This window comes from Podarcis pityusensis, assembly GCF_964106645.2.
Source record: "Podarcis pityusensis genome assembly, chromosome: 10".
In the NCBI taxonomy this organism is placed as follows: Eukaryota; Metazoa; Chordata; class Lepidosauria; order Squamata; family Lacertidae; genus Podarcis; species Podarcis pityusensis.
Window position 1 is genome coordinate 13,880,968 of NC_138035.1, and position 17,807 is coordinate 13,898,774.

The 17,807-nt window shown below is 44.3% G+C and overlaps 1 protein-coding gene across 6 annotated transcripts in view; it reads right to left on the reverse strand.

Moving 5' to 3' along the window:
• Positions 1-17,807, reverse strand: part of SOX5 (SRY-box transcription factor 5) — a 764,489-nt gene that overhangs the window by 211,319 nt on the left and 535,363 nt on the right. For all 6 annotated transcript variants that reach the window (XM_081022783.1, XM_081022784.1, XM_081022785.1 and 3 more), the window contains one exon: positions 2,876-2,962. In XM_081022783.1, the coding sequence (XP_080878909.1) occupies positions 2,876-2,962 (87 nt within the window). The remainder of the gene's footprint in view (positions 1-2,875; positions 2,963-17,807) is intronic.

Consider the following 17,807-nt stretch of genomic DNA (forward strand, 5'->3'; position numbering starts at 1 on the left):
TGTGATGGCTGCACACACCGTTGTGTTGTTTCAAGAAATACAGCTGCAACGTGGCTCAGCTCAGGCTCATTTTCTCGTTCCTGTGCTCCTGGTGGTGGCATGAGTGCCCCATGCCAGGGACCTGAAGGATCAGCCTGGCAACCTCCTTCCTTCTCCCTCAAAATGAAAGTAAAGACCAAAGCAATCTACCTACCTACCTGTTTTAAGAATTTATAAACTGCTTAATATAGAAAAACAAAGTGGCATGAATGGATGAATTTGCCAAGGATGGTTGGGGGGTTTTTTTGCGACCAGTGTAACTACCAAAGTTTTGGGAGCTTCCTGGGCAAAGCACTTTCTGTTGTGCCCCCTCATAGGAACAGAGGAAGCTGCCTAACATCAAAACAAACTTTTTCGGCCACATTCCTTTATAGGCAACTTTCAAGGGGCCACATTACAGTGGTGGGTGGGGCCAGAAGCAAAAGTGGGAAAAGCAACACATGCAAATTTGGCCTTTGTCCCAGAGACTAGTTCTACACATACACACACACCCCTCACTATCCTACAACCAGGCAAGCTAGAAGCATTATCAAGGACCTCTTCCAGCTATCAACTACCCTCAAGGAAAGTGCAGTGCAGGGTCAGGATGAGAGGCCTGGGCTGGGGTGAGGGGGTTTGCAGCTGGGGAAATGGGTGTTGTTTGGGAAGTCCCGGAGGCCAGATAGAGGAATTTGGAGGGCCGCATTTGACCCCCAAGGCCTGTGGCTTCCCCATCCTTTATGGTAACACAGCAACGTGATGTACATCAAAACAAAAGCATGCTCGAGTCAGCAGCGTTCCCGACTTGAAGCAGACCTAACTCTGCAGGTATGGCTGAACTCTTGCCTTTTCTATAATGGCCTCAGATAAAGACGTAAAATGATAGGCTGCTTCACAAATGCAAGTTCATGCTCCCTGGATATAGCAGAATTAAGTGATGGCTTGCCTGTGCAAATGATTAAATGATCAAATCCTACGAATAGAACAGTCACACCTCACCCAGGGTCAAACAATATTTTGCAACAGTAGCAGATGACAGGCAAGCACGAAATTATGTACGGTGTGCAGGTTTCTTTCAAAATACTAGAACCTGAGCACATCCAGTGAAGATGAACGTTGGAAGATTGAGGAGAAACTAAAGTACTTTACCATTACGGGATTTGCTCCTACAACATGTAGCAATGGCTTCCATCTGGAATGTTTCTGAACGAAGGCTGGACAAATTCAGGCAAGAGAACGCTTTCGATGGCTACTAATTGCTCTGTATAAATTGCTCCCAATATTGAGAGTCAGTATGACTCTGAATACTAATAGCTGGGAATCACAAATGGGGATAGTGGTTTTGTGCTCATGTCTTCCTCGTGTGCTTCCTATGAACATCTGGCCGGCCACTGTGAGAACAGGATCCTGGGCTAGATGGGCCCTTGGCCTGATCCAGAAGGGCTCTTGTTATGAGAGTCAACTGGGGTCAGTTTGCATGCACTCCCTGCACATGGATGCAGTGCATAAATAACATTCTTCCACCTGTAACCTCTCCTACTACAGTGCGCACTGAATGGTGACCTGCAAAAACTCCAGTTATTTATTTATTTGTGGCAGCAGGTTTATGGTGCCAGAGCATCGAATCCACTTTAACCAGATGCCGACCATCTGCAAGGCTAAGCTCAAGGTGTTAGCTTTTGGCGCATAAAGCCCTACATAGCTTGGGACGGGGATAACAGAAAGATCATCTTACACCTTATGTACCCCATTGATCACTGCACTCTGGCATGTGAAGGCCTCATGCAAGATACCACTTTTATTGGGACGTCCATTCCACACAATGTAGGAATTGGGTCTTCAAGTGCTGTGGCAGCTACCCCTTTGGAATTCCTGCCTGCTAAATATTAGGAAGGCACCTGATCTGTTAGTCTTTCTGGCACTCACTGAAGACCTTCCACAACCTGCACCTGTATGTTTTTAAGATCTTTTAAGTATTTGCTTTTTAATTGTCTTACTGCTTGTCGCCTGCCACCCTGGGCATGGTAGATAATCAATCAATCAATCAATCAATCAATAACTGCACAATCTGCATCTGACACTATGTGACTGAAACCCACTCACCCACAAAAGAGCAACTGCATGGAAATGGGCCCAGTAGTTTTGCTCATGGGATTTTTCATCACAGTAGAAGATGCGGCACCGTCTTCCAGATGAGAGCAGCCTAAAGGGTGCAATCTTATGCTCACTACAGCTCCTATTATAAACATCAATTAGACACTTTTCCAAGCATGTTGCAAGTGGGCCATTTAAATGCAGCCTAGATATTTTGGCCACCTCATGAGAAGAGAAGACTCCCTGGAAAAGACCCTGATGTTGGGAAAGATGGAGGGCACAAGGAGAAGGGGACGACAGAGGACGAGATGGTTGGACAGTGTTCTCAAAGCTACCAGCATGAAGGCAGTGGAAGACAGGAGTGCCTGGCATGCTCTGGTCGGTGGGGTCATGAAGAGTCGGACACGACTAAACAACAAGGACCCTCCTGCATCTCACCATGCTCTTGAGAGGTCTTCTCCAGACTCTCCAACCTCCTGCTTCTACTGAGAGCAGCCTGTACTCCCAGACCCCACACAGGGACAAGATGCTGTGGACTGATGGAGAGCCTCAGCTGCAAAAGGAAGGCCCTGCCAAGTTTTGGCATGCTCAGAAGAGCAGGATTGGCCCTGAAGACATTGCTCCAGCGAAAAAGTGCAGAAATGGAAAAGAGCAAATGACGGCATGCTTCGTTTGTGCTAATTGAACTCACATATATTGCAATGCATTTTCAATCTCCTGCCCCCCACATTGCATCCCTTCAGGTGATAGAAACAGGATTTACCTTTTATTTCTCCAAAGTTCCCTGATCCCATGGCAAGAAGCTTGTCTTTCCAATCTTTTGATAGTAGCTTTTCAATACTGGGGGTTTCTGAATGAAGAGGAGAGAGAGAGAGAGAAAGAGGGAAAAAATGTAAGTGAATCAACATGACTGATGGCACAATGGAACTCATTAAAAGTCTATCTGCTAAAAATAAGAGCTACCCTATCCTGGACCCCAGTTCATAATGACTTCATCAACAAACTGATAAGAGGGGAGAGAATGAAAAAAAAAGAATGTGTTTTGTCACCTGCTGTTTCAAAATCATTAGCTTTTTCCTCTTACTGAACAAAGCCATTCCATATGACAATGGGCTCACAGAAAACTGGCGCTCATTGTTTTTCAATTTAGAGAACAAGTTTCTGCCTATAATGGATGCTTGTCAATTTAAGGGTGTCTGTATGCATATATATATATGTTGATAAAATGCAGAGTGTGTGTGGGGGGGAGGGAAAATAAATAAAAGGCAAAGAATTAGCGCCTAAATCTGCTACATGTAATTATATCCCTCGGTGTGTTTACAATTACATCCACTTTACAACGTGTTTAAACACAGTGTGGTGGTAAGCACGCTGTGGCAAGACACTCCCCGCCCCCAGTAACACACACAAAAACACACAGCAAACAAATAATAACAATCGGGCAAAGTTCAGGATGATAAATGCTTTGCGAGGATTGAAAAATCTGGGAAGAAGACTGAAAGGAGTCCTACGAGGTATAAGAACAGAAGAAGAGTTCTGCTATATCAGATCAAAGGTCCACCTAGTCCTCCACAATCCTCTCTCCCACAACAGCCAGCAACAGTGGACCTACGTTGTTTTGGGGGGAGCTTGTACCTTAAACTATCATGGCACAACCAGCAATGAGGGTCTGGGTAACCACTGTTATCTTCTTCAATGGGGTTGTTCCATGACAGATCACCACACCTTTACAACATCTATGCTACCGACTCTCAAACTCTGGGACTGTTGAAATATATAAAACAAAATATTGATCTAATTGAGTCTAATTGGGTCTACCAGACCCAAAAAAGTTAAGCCACGTGGGCTAAAGTCTCTTCCAGGGTCCCTCCAGGACTAGGGGCCCTTAAGGGACTAGCTCCACCAGTTCCATAGTAGATCTGCCCCTGGTGGCCAGTCAAATGCAAGGGTTGGAGGCAGTGGCGTAGCGTGGGGGGTGCAGGGGGGGCCGGCCGCACCGGGTGCAGCATCTGGGGGGGGGGCGCTCACACTCGCAGCTCTCTGCCCCTACCTGGCTCACTCACTCTCTCTCACTGCAGTGCTGGCTGTGCGAATCCGATCCGAGCCGCTCGGTCGCCGCCCACTGTGGAGGGGGTGGGTGCCAGGCGTGCGGTGCGGAGAGAGAGCGAGGGACTATCTGGGGGAGGGACAGTGCAGCGGCCGCCCAGCGCAGCGCTGAGCGTGGGAGAGAACCACACCAGACCAGACCAGGCAACAGCAAGAAGAAGCTGGCAGCGGTGGCAGGTTAGGGGTTAGGGGGCGCAAATTACTTGCCTTGCCCCGGGTGCTGACAACCCACGCTACACCGCTGGTTGGAGGAAGCAGCCCTGTCCTGCTGTGGCTTCCCAGCGACTGGCATTCAGTGGCAGGTTCTTCCTTGGAACCTGGAGGTTTCCATGCAGCTGTCATAACTAATAGCCACTGGCAGATCTATCCTCCAAAACTTACCTAATCCTACTTTTAAAAGCATTTTGAGCTACTGTTTAGGGAAGTTTTTAATGATTGATGTTTTAATGTATTTTTAATCTCTGTTGGAAGCCACCCAGAGGGGTTGGGGAAACCCAGCCAGATGAGCGGGGTACAAAATATTAATATTATTATCATTATCATTATCATCATTACTGTCAATCACTCTTTTCACAGAATCATAGAACTGTAGAGTTGGAAGAGACCCAAGAGTCATCAACCTGTAGTCCAACCACCTGCAATGAAGGAATCTCAGTTGAAGCACCCATGACAAATGGCCATCTATATTTTTTGTATTATATTATTATTATTAATTATTATTATCTTTTAAAAATGATTCTTATAATGTTGCATTTTAAGTCATCGTAATCCCCTCTGGGACCCCAGGGTGAAGGGCAGACGATAACTTATTATTATAATAATGCATCTTGTGGCAGTGACTCCTGTTTAAAAAAGAAGGTGTAGAAGAATTATAGAATCGTAGAGTTGGAAGGGACCCTGACGGTCATCTAGTCCAACTCCCTGCAATGCCGGAACATGCAGGTGGCCCATCTGAGGATTGAACCCACAACCCTGACGTTATCAACACCATGCTCTAGCCAGTATAACTATACGTAGAAGAGCCCCACTGGATCAAACCAAGGGCCTATCTACTTCTCACAGGGGCCAACGAGATGCTTCAAGGATACCCAGAAGCAGCACAAGAAAACCAATTTATTTGTTAATTTCATATCTACATATATCACTTGCTTTAAATATATACTTTCAGAATTTTCAGACAAGAGTGGATATCTATCTGTGTGTGTATGTGCGTGGGGGGGGTTTAATATTTATAACTCTTGCTTTTTGCCTTTGCTTTTTTTGTGCAGATTTTTAATGCATAAGTAAATACAAATGCTAATACAACCCAGAGGATGTTAAACTCTGTTCCAAACAATGTAATTGTATATTCTTGTCAGCATTTAGAAGGGTGCACAATTACAATAGCTTTCAATCCCGCGATTAGCGCTGCATTCAGTTCGAAAATGGAGTGTACTAAAAGATAAGTGCTCCAGTATGTTCCATCTAAATAACAATAGCCACCCTTACTATCTCGATCTAAGACATATAACTGCTATTCTCCACATTTGTGCTTATGTGTATTTTGGTGCCGCCATTTGTTTACCCCCTACTAGGAACGGAAAGAGAGTACATGTTAACTTTTCAAAGGGACCGTCTGGCCTAGAGACCATGCAATTATTAGCAACTGGTTAATTTCCTCCACTGAAATAAAAAGGCATTACAAGGATCCTTCATTATCTTGGCTGGCTAATTTTGCTGAAGTTTTTCTGCCTGCTCCCTCCCATGCCAGCAACATACTCTCAGGAGTCAGTGACACAACTCAAGTCTCAGGGCAGGACTGATGTGGGCAACGTGTGGACATTTGCAGACTGCCCTGCCCATATTAGTTCTAACACAGAGCGCTCCCAAGCTGGTAACATAGAAGTGCGAGCATGTGAATCTGTCTTATCCTGAGTCTGACTGCTAGCTCATCCAGCCCATGAGTTGTCTGCTCTGACAGAAAGCACTAGTCAGCCCCAGGGTTTGAGGCCCCTCACTCCTAGCCTATGGATTTTCCACTCATGCTGCCTACCCAGTAGGGTGGGAGATAGGGAACCTATATTCCTTCATTTGCTGTTGGGCTCCAACTCCATCCACCAAGGCAAATGATGACAGGATGATGGTGAGTTATAGTCCAACAACATCTGAAGGTCCTCAAGTTCCTCATCCCTGCACTAGATAATGGGTCTGGTCAGGTTTTCATTTGGTTGTTTTGCTCCAAGAGGCTACATCCGTCACACAGCTCAGTAGTAGAGATGAATATAGGGTTTGAAGGCACTTAACACAGACAGCTTCTGCTTCAGCTTTCTAGATACTAGGAGTGGAGACCCGTTTATTGCGGTGCACTGAATTATTTACTATAGATGGGGAAGACCCAGATTTAAACACCCAGCATGAAACTGACTGAGTAACCTTGGTCAGCCAAACCACACCTAACTGACCTTAGGACTGTTGTCATAATTACAGTGGTACCGCGGGTTAAGAACTTAATTCATTCCGGAGGTCTGTTCTTAACCTGAAACTGTTCTTAACCTGAGGTACCACTTTAGCTAATAGGGCCTCCCGCTGCCACACAGCCACACAATTTCTCTTCTTATCCTGAAGCAAAGTTATTAACCTGAGGTACTATTTCTGGGTTAGCGGAGTCTGTAACCTGAAGTACCACTGTACATCCTTGTCTTAAATGCCGTAAGTGGTCAGTGAAGCCGGGGAACTTATCTGACCTCCTGTCAGTGGCATTTATGTGGTTTACTGGAAGGAAGAGCAGAGAAGCAGCAGCATGGTTGTCACATTACAAACTTGCCGGTGGCAGCACCAGGTGGGAGGCTGGATAAGCGCCACCACCCTGACCCATTGACTGCTACTGGTAAATGGTTACCTGGGCATAGGTGGCATAATAAGGCTAGCTTTGGGGCTTGGCTTTTGGACACAGCAGTCCAAATTATAGGAAGGCAGTGTTACGCTGGCATAAATTATACCTAACTTACTCCTATTCCAAACGCCATTCAGGAGTGGGAGTCCTGGCCCCCTTATGGTCTCCCAGAACACTCCTTTTTTGGGACTTACCCTAACCTTGACTCAGCCAGCTGAGCCCTGGCTGAAGACCTACACTGGTGTAATCTCTGGCTGAGCAGAGGCGAGGGACTTCAGCCAACTGAGCAGGAGAAAGACCTATCTCAAACGACACTCATCCTGGTGGATCTTGGGTTTGGATCGTTCCCTAAATGTCTGCTTAGCAGCAGACATACTGTAAGTGTTATACATGAAATGTGTAACATTTTGTACCTTGAAAATTACTACAGAAATTATTAATAGTCACATAAGAGCACTTTGCTTTAAGTAGGCTTGGGTCCACCTGTTAAGTTATTTACCCCAAGTTAAGAAATCACCAGTCAACAGCAACTTGTAAATGCTAAGTCGACTGGATTTTAAAAGACACAATTTAAATGAAGATGGCTGTAGCTCAGAAAGAGAGCACAAATGCTTTGAATGGAGAAAGTCCCAAATATGCTCCCTGGTGTGTCTAGGTGGGACTAGAGGAGACCATTGAAAATCACTGCCAGCCATTGTAGTGGTCTGATTCAGTATAAGGCAATTTCCTAGGTTCTTGTATGTCATTAGTGTGCAGGACACTGTACAGAACAAGCTGGAACCTCTACCTATTTCTTATTAAAATGCTGTCCCCTGAAAGGTGGTGCATAAACTATGCAACAAAAACGAACAAATGCCTACTTTCCCCCTAAAAACAAAGGCCTACACAGCTAACAATATGCTTAAAATAAACAAAAAGCATTAAATAAAACACAGGATAGGGCGAACGAAAAGCACCGTAAGCCAGCAGAATTCAAAACTTTGGCAAAAGGCACTTTCAAATATTACACTTGCCCACAAAAACAATGGAAGGCCAGGGATGAGGAAGCCAGGTGGGCTTTCTTTGGAAAGGTATTCCACAACTGTGCTGCCATGCCTGAGAAAGATGTAGTCTGTGTTTGCCAACCTTCCATATCCAAGGCAGTGGTGATTTGCTGATCCAAGCATTCAGAAAGTCTATATAAGATTGATTATTCCCCCTGTGCCTCACTAACAAATAGACTGTATTTTGCTAGTGAATACTTCATCAAGAGTTAAAAAGAAAACCCAACAATCCTGAATAGGTTATCTAAAACATTGCTATTTTCTTTTCCCCCCCTTTCTGCTGTTCCTTAAAAAAAACAAAACCTTGAGTAGTAAGTAAACAGGCCAGAATACCATGGTATTTGCAGTAGAAGACTGTCAGTCATTAAAAGCTAACAAACCTTTGCAAAGCAGGAATGCAGCAATAGAAATCCATTGTGAACTAACAATAGACCACAGAACCTCCAGGCACCAAAAGCAGACCATTTTACTTCTAAGTCTATTGTCAGCAAAGTCGTGACAAAGCTTTCCCCCTGCAGCTAGACAAAATATTCACCCTAGTGTGCTCATAAAGAAACTGAAGACTTCTGTGTAACTTGCAGAGTTAAAGCAACAGTAGCCCAGTTTGGGATGTCAATAGAAGCCGTTCACCTGCTGCCACCATACAGATATGTTGGTTACAGATTCGTATTTGCTTTAAAATAAGAAGTGCCCTCAAAACAAGCGGTTCATTCAAGCTAATGTTGGAATAGGCATAGGAAAAATAATTCGAAACCAGGTTTCAACGTTCTCGGAATGTCCAAGACATTATTCATTCGTTAGGTTAGTATTTGTTTGTGCTTATTTTGACATAATTCATATACCACCCAGTCAACAACAAAAATAACCTCAAAGCAGTTTGTGGAAGACAATGTAAAATACCGGTACTCACTAAGAATAGTGACAGAAACACACATTGAAAAACAAATTCACATAAAATGTATCAAAATATAATGAGATCGGTTGTTTTAAAATAAATATGCATAATAAAATTTCATGTTAAAATTGCAGGCCTCAGCAAAAAAGTTTTTAGCAGGTGTCGAAAATGGTACAACAAAGGGTTTTGCCTAACATCAATGGGCATGGAGTTCCAGGGAGTACGTGCTCCCACAGTGAAGGATTGATTAATCACAAATGCCCTTCTTTCAGGGCACAGTAATTCCCCAGCCCCTCCCCACTTTACCACTGACTGTCATTTCTGCTTTTCTTTGCTATTCAACTCATGCTTTGCTGTTTTCTCCTTTCTACACCTGACAAAGAAGATCTCATTTCATGCACCTGACAAAGCGAGCTTGAGTCGCAGATTGTTATGCTATCCTAAACTGCTTGGTCTTTAAGGGGCCACAAGACTCATTCTGCTGTTTTTCCTGTGAAGTATGTTAGGCCTGGAGAGAAAGACCAACCCGGTGGCTCCAAAACTTATTTTCCCACAGATCCTTGGCAGATCACTTAACGTTGTTGTTATTTTGGTCCACTGCAGATTGTGATGTGCTGTGCTAGACGCCGCATGACTTTCAATTGCATTTTTATTTCTCAAAATATCGCATTTCATTAGATTGCAATTTCAATCCCACAGGATTCAATTTGCAAATTTTCTTCAAAGGGAGCATCTGTGGAGCATCTGAACAAAGATTGGGGGCTGCTGGGCCACAAAGATTGGGTTAGCCAAAGGTTGCCCAGAGAGCTTCATGGTGCACCTGGGTCTCCTTCTCCAACCACTAGGCGATATTGCCTCTTTTTAGCCCTCTCCAGTGAAGGCCCCCATTTCTTGGAAGGAAAAGGAAGGCTTTGGAGGTGAGGAACATGCAGAGAAAGAGAAGTTACACCTTCTTTAGCATCCGATGTGAACTCTCCAATTGCTCTTGTATCAGGACATATATTATTTTGACTAATGGGGGGCCTATTCCTCCTTGGCATCCCCCCCACTGCTTCCACTCATCATTTTTCCCCCTTTCTCTCTCCCTCCCTCTCCTTGACAGCTGTCTCCTCATCATCCCAACAGGTGCTATTAGGCCCCGAACAAAGGCTAAGGCTTTTAAGCCACTGGCTGTTGACAAGTGAAAAGGAAACAACAAATGGCCCAGCACTGCTACCCTCCCCGGGTCACTCAGCCAACGGTAATCGCTATTATTTTTATTTATTAGTTCTGCGGCACTGTCCTCTAACCTGCCTTCGCCCGCCCAGCTCCCCTCACTTCATTCCATGACAGCCAGGAGCATTTTAACTTTTAATAAAAAGGGGGGGGGGACTGCGAGCGGCTCCTGAGCAAGCTCTTTCGTTAAAGTGCCTGGCTAATGAATGTTGTCCATTTAGATCTGGATAATTTATGATGTCAGCAAAGTGTGGGTGGGGAGGGGATTTGGAATCAGAGCCCAGGCATTAGTTGGCGAGCGGAGCTGAGAGAATAAAAGGGAGGAGGAGGAGGAAGAGGGGAGAGAGAGAGAGAGAGAGAGAGAGAGAGAGGCAATCAGAAAGATAATTCAAGAATTCATCATGAATATAGCCTATCCGCCACTGTTAAACTTCCTACCTATCCACATCAGTATGCTAGTCAAGGAATCCCTACGCACCTCACAGAAAGAAAGACACCTCCAGTCATAGAACTGTAGAGATGGAAGGGACCACAAGGGTCATCTAGTCCAAGCCCTGCAATGCAGGAATCTTTTGGCCCAATGTGGGACTCGAACTCATGACCTGAGATTAAGAGTCTCATGCTATTCCAACAGTACTTCGGTCTATGGCAAGGGTTGGGGAGCTTCATCTTTGGGGGCCAAATGTTCCCCCCTCTCTATCAGACCCTCAGGACTATTCTCAAACCACACCGGCCCTTCGCCACACCTTCCTTGAAATGTTTCTGCCTGGCTGGAATATGTCCTTGATTTCTGATTGCACCTGGATGGAGGACAGAGAGGGGTTATGTGAGCACATGTAGAAACTAGCCTACTGTACAAAGGTTCAATTTACACCCATTGTTCCTTCTACTCTTGCCTGTGGCCCCACACCCCTTTGGGCCTAAAATGTTTCCCCACTTCTGGGCTATGAGCAATGTTGCAATCTAGGGTACATGCTTAACTCCGGGATAGTTCACATGGTGCAGCCTCCAATTCCCATTGTCCCTAACCATTGGGTATGCTGGCTGGGATGACACTGACTAGTGGGGGCATAGCAGGGTTTGCACCCTTACCTGGATACTGCAAATATTGAAACTGGGACCTTCTTATGTAAAGAATGTGCTTTGCCACTGAGCCATGTTTTCTCCTCTTAAAGGAGGCCAGCCTATTAGGTGCAAATATTCCGTACTTGCTTTTCTTGGGATACACAGATCCATAAAATGGTAGAATTTGACCCCACAGAACTCAGCAATTAAGAGATGGCTACTCCATTGTGTATTGCTGTGTTTGTTGGCAATCAAATGTAACACAATTATTGAAATGGTGTGGGGGTTGTTCTTTTTTTTTAGTGGATCACTTAATAAAATTGATTTTTAAAAAAACACAGAGGGTTTTTGTGTTGTTGTTGTTTTTTTAAAAAGCTTAGAACAGAAGGTTAAAATCACAATCAAGGAACACATATCAGAATGAAATGCTTTCTAGCCTTCTTGAAAATATGACAGAATGTTTTGCTACTGGAAGTGAGAATTAAACCACACACGCCTGATGCTAAAACAACTCCACATCCTGATCTCCTCTTGCATAACATATGTGAAAACAAAATCGCAATCTTTATTGTGCCAGATGCCGGAAGAGATGAACAATTAAAAAAAAACCAACAACATCCGCCATAAATCATATCTAGTGAAGAGCAAGGTAGTTTCACAGTAAATCAGGATGTGGGTTTTGTTTTGTTGTTTTTTTTTACAGAAAAATTAGATGGTATTTGCATGAAATCGTAATGTCAAATTAAGTAGAAATTATTAAAGCAAATGTCAGCTTTGAATTTGCTTCAGCAGGGAGGGGGGAAAAAAAACCTTGCAAGATTCGCTCTGAGCTTCTCCACCAGATACAGCCCTCCATCTGCTTTGGCAACTTGTTCCATTTGTTTGCACTTGTCACCATCCATGGATTATTAGAATGCATTATTTTGTTTTCTGGCCTGTGTTATTTCCGGTGCAGATAAGGAGTGAAAAAGCAGTGGCTTGCTCTGTTGGGAAGAGCATGAGGAGTTCAAAAGGGAAAACAGAGGCAGCCCCCAAAACGTTTCCAACAGGTTACAACATATGCACACTACATCAAGGATCAGGAGACTCAGGCGCAGGGTCTCTGTCCTATCCTTGAAACTCGTCCCAGGCCACAAACACTGCTCTGCATTGCTTCACAGCCTCCTTACGTGTTTCTGCCTGGCTGGAATGTGCCCTAGAACTCTGGCAATGACTCTTGCCTGCCTGGGTAGAGGACAGAGAGGGCTATGTGTAGAAACTAGCCTATTGTACAAAGCTGAAATTAATATTTGTTGCTCCGCCCACTTTCACCTCTGGACCCACCTGCCACTAGAACATGACCCCTGAACATTGTCCAGAAGGGAATGCAGCCCTTGGGATGTTAACAGGGGGTTTTCTGTTAAAAGGAGAAGAATTCTGCCACTAGAGTGAGATAGAAGATTAAGCAGAAGAAGGGGGGACGTTATGATTGATTTGTTTGCTGCATTTTAATGAAAAGGTGTGCAACAAGCAAGCAAACAGGCAGTCTCTTGAAGAGGCATTTCTAGCTCATTTAGGCTTCTATTCCTCTGAAGTTTCCTCTTAAAACAAAGCCTCAAATTAGTTTTTAATTTCACCTGATGAAAAATTTCACAGGCAATTTTTCACACTCATATGACTGAAAATACCACACGCGCCCCAGAAATTGGGAGGTATTTTGGCTAGATGGAACGCTTTACACTTGCATTCTATTTTTTTAAAAAAAAACTTTGGGTAAATTTAAGAGGTGATTGGGTTTCGCAATGACCTAACGGCTACCCCAGAGCGCCTGCTGAGTTTTTCATCTTTATTCCCGCATCAAGAATCACAGAGCCCAGGTAACTAGTTCTGCCATTCATAGCACAACATCTGTACAATGATTAGAGTTTGGAAAGAACATTAGTTTGGTCTGCATTTTAGCTCAATCCCATCTTATTCACACTTTCGCATTCGACCCAGGAACTGAAACACAGCTATTATTTGAATTTTGCAACGCAGTCCTCCAACCAAACAGTAAGTACAGAAATGCATATAATGGTGAAAATTGTGCCTTAAAAAGTAAATAGTAGTGATTTTTTTAATGCATTCTAACAGAGAAATCGCTTGCAAAAAAAGGCAAAATTGAATACAAAAATGTGTACTTTGGGAGAAATGCACACTAGAACGCCAACAGATTTTCATTACAGAAAAATATTCACACCAGCTGATGAAGAAATGTTGTGACCTGAGCTATATACTGGGAAGGAGGAAGAGAAACTGGAACTGACAGTTATACTGACTTCAGTTATATGGGCTCTGCTGCTGCAAGATTTGTTTCAGCGGTTCCAACCTCCCTGCCTTAGGTTCAGAGTCCTCTTGATCGCCAGCATCAGACTCAGTAGAATGGAACCTAATCTGGCTCCCCAACCAGATGGGCACTGCAGCCTCTGACTTGGTGTCTTGGTCACGTCTAGACTCTAGGGCAGGCACCCCCAAACTCGGCCCTCCAGATGTTTTGGGACTACAATTCCCATCGTCCTTGACCACTGGTCCTGTTAGCTAGGGATGATGGGAGTTGTAGTCCCAAAACATCTGGAGGGCTGAGTTTGGGGATGCCTGCTCATGACACCCAACATCATGACTAATCACGAACAGACTGCTGAATTGAAACACTTGAACTACATGTCCTGAGATCCCGCATTCCCTGGGCAACTGAACTACACCAGGTCTACCTGTTCACGTACCTATATATCTCTGCACACAACCCATTGAGAGGTAATAAGTCTGAACGGGCCAATATGTTTGTTACTTGAAAACTTTGTGAGGAATGCTTAGATCAGGGGTCAGCAAACTTTTTCAGCAGTCCACTGTCCCTCAGACCTTGTGGGGGGCCGGACTATACTTTGAAAAATAAATAAATAATGAATTCTTATGCAAATAACCCAGAGATGCGTTTTAAATAAAAAGACACATTCTACTCATGTAAAAACAGCAGGCAGGCCCCACAAACAACCCAAAGATGCATTTTAAATAAAAGGACACATTCTACTCATGTTAAAACAAGCTGATTCCCGGACCGTCCACAGGCCGGAATGATTGGGCGATTGGGCCGGATCCAGCCCCCCGGCCTTAGTTTGCCTACCCACGGCTTAGATAATACTTTAGTTCTAAGAAGGCTGCAAAGGCATATGAGAAAGCAGCCCTTTGTAGGGGACTTGGGTTTGAGTTATGGGAGGGGATGTGCTATCTGAAGGTATTATTTCGTGGTGTTATCCTAACAATTACGTTTCAAAAAGCTTAACGTTTGCATAGATAAATATCAATAGCTGCAACACAGTAGCATGTGCTTCTACCTCTCATAAACTGCAGCTGCTACAACAATAACCTTTCAATTCCTGGACTGCGCTAGCAAGGAACACTCGTTTAAATTGTTTTTTCTTGCAGTCCAAGCATCTTAGCAAAGAAGTCACATTGACTGGCATTTCACATATACACAAGTGAGCAGTTTTCAGCCTTTTGGAATAACAACAGCCAGGCAGAAACTAGATGCTATTTAACAACAACAGAATTATAGAATTGGTAGGGAGCAGAAGGGTAATCTAGTCCAACCCCCTGCAATGCAAGAATATCCTTTACAAGAATATTTGAATTAAGTTACTACATTTTTATGTATCCATTGAATTAAAACAACAACCAGCTGCCCAAGCATTAAATTCATGAAGCATATACACAAGGTATACCTTAAAGGTAAAGGTAAAGGGACCCCTGACCATTAGGTCCAGTCGCGGACAACTCTGGGGTTGCGGCGCTCATCTCGCTTTACTGGCCGAGGGAGCTGGCATACAGCTTCCAGGTCATGTGGCCAGCATGACTAAGCTGCTTCTGGTGAACCAGAGCAGCGCACGGAAACACTGTTTACCTATTTATCTACTTGCACCTTGTGCTTTCAAACTGGTAGGTTGGCAGGAGCAGGGATCAAACAATGGGAGCTCACTCCGTCGCGGGGATTCAAACCACCGACCTTCTGATCAGCAAGCCCAAGAGGCTCAGTGGTTTAACCCACAGCACCACCCGTGTCCCTCCCCCCCCCCCATTTTTAACCACAAATAAGAACAAGTGGAAATTGAGAGGCAATAGACATGGACTCAGTCAGACCTTGGTGTTTCATGGAATAATCTGCACCACAAAGTTTGGGTACAGATAATCTCTGGGTATGAGGAAGCCACACAGTGCCGCAAGCTACCTCCAAAAGGCAAAGTCTCAAAGCTTGACCCAACCAGCAGGGGGAGGGCCAAGGAAATCCTTATTTTTTTAAAAAAAAACAAGTACAGAAAAGTCATTAGGTCCTAAGGCCTTCATAAAGAGCCAGATTGCAGCCTGGTTCCTAAAGGACCAGAAAGTTGGGAGCTGGGAGTGTATCTGATGCCACAGCCAAGAAGGCCCTGCTCCTAATGGATGCTCACCAAACCTTTCAGCAGGAACACAAGGAGCAAGGCCACAGATGTTGAGTGGAGTGCACACATGGTCATTAGGGTACACTATAAACAGAGATGGATTTAAGGGAGCGTGACTGATTTGGTCACATTGGGCATGGAGTCTTGGGGATGCCACAACTATGCTTTAGAATGGATTGCAAGAGGCAGGGGGCACCAAATTTTGCTACTGCACAGGGCACCACTGAAATCTGAGATCTCAAGGTCCACCACAGCTGTAAGGCAGCAAAGGATTTGGTGATAGAAGGCAGTCAAGTCTCTTGCACTGACCATCCAAGTTTTTCCAAAATCACCAAGATGGCAGAGCTGGCTCTGGGTGTCATTGCTTGCAGCAGCCAAAGGCCCCTGCAAGTTCCTTCACAGGACCTTCCACCATAAGTAACAAATGCCACTAAAACACAACACCATTTCATCTGATACCTTCCAGCTCCACGAACAGCAGCATCTGCCAAAAGGTTCAATCCAGTGGTATGCTATGTGTTTATTTTTTAATATATCTATCCAACTTCCTTGCTTCTTAGGAATTTGAGTGGAGCAAGTCCAGTCTACATCCTCAGCGTTCAACTGGTACATTATATTGTATGTGCAGATGCGGAGAACATTGCAAGCCCATGGAACGGAGGGAGGAGGTCAGCACCAAAGCTGACCACTTACCAGAGGTCTCTGGCTGAACAAAACAAACTTGTTTGGAAGAACAACCTTGCCCTTTGATTTCCTGGCAACTGGTCAGAAATTGAAAGAAACAACCTGGCAGAGCCTTGTTTAGGAATGGACAGATGTGTCAATTTCAAGTTCTCATTATTTCAACTTTAAGTTTAGTGGGGAACCTAAGTTTGCTTGTGTGTGTGTGTGTGTTTCTAAAGTAAGAATTCACCAGGGAATTTTGTCAGCGTTTTAGTGTTCATTTCTCCTATGATAAACCTTTTTAAACAGTGTACAGAAGTAGTAGTAGTAGTAGTAGTAGTAGTAGTAGTAATTATTATTATTATTATTATTCTGTAGTCTTAAACAACAAGGCAAATATGAATCTGTGCAAAGGGGACCCCCACAAAAGTAAAGGATTATTTCATGTCACGTTTTGCTATATCCAGCCTGGAGTCTCCCGCTAGCTTGAGCCAAAACACTCGAGTACCTGTTTGTTCTCAACTCTTTCCTTGGTAAAGAAATCGCAATGTTTAAAGAGAAGGCTTCTTGTTTAGTAGCAGAGTTTCTTCTTAAATTTTATGCATCGTAACTTGTCTTTGGAAGGAAATGTGCCCCACACTCAACACTGCCTCGTTTGTTTGGATGCTTCGCGAAACTGAAGGTTTCAGTTAGGAGACCTGGGGTGGTGGGTGTGTTTGGTGGAGAGTGGCGGGTGAACCAACTTCTCTGAAATGAAATGGAAGTTGGTTTGTAGTCATTCTACAGGGGTACCTCGGGTTAAGTACTTAATTTGTTCTGGAGGTCCATTCTTAACCTGAAACTGTTCTTAACCTGAAGCACCACTTTAGCTAATGGGGCCTCCTGCTGCCGCCGTGCCACCGGAGCACGATTTCTGTTCTCATCCTGAAGCAAAGTTCTTAACCCAGGTACTATTTCTGGGTTAGCGGAGTCTGTAACCTGAAGCGTATGTAACCCGAGGTACCACTCTAATTGGATGAGCCAGATTCAGAAAAAGGAAACGATCCGTAAAAATAATATCAAGAGACTTTCAGGTAGATTGCGACCCTGGACACGCATCTTCTAATTTTTTTTAATTGCAACTGCCCAGAACACATAGGCTAGCTATGTTCCATCTCCCTTCACCCAGCTATGGGAATTGTTTTTAACTATTGGCCATGCTGGCTGGACCTGATGGGAGCTGTAGTCCAATCTTGAGTATACCCAGGTGGGGAAAGCTGCCTCAGAGACTACAACTGCCATTTGGGCCTTCTGTCATCTTCTGTATCTTCCTTTTAAAAAGCAAAACAATACACTCTAGTGGAGGTTCTACACACACACACACACACACACACACACACACACAC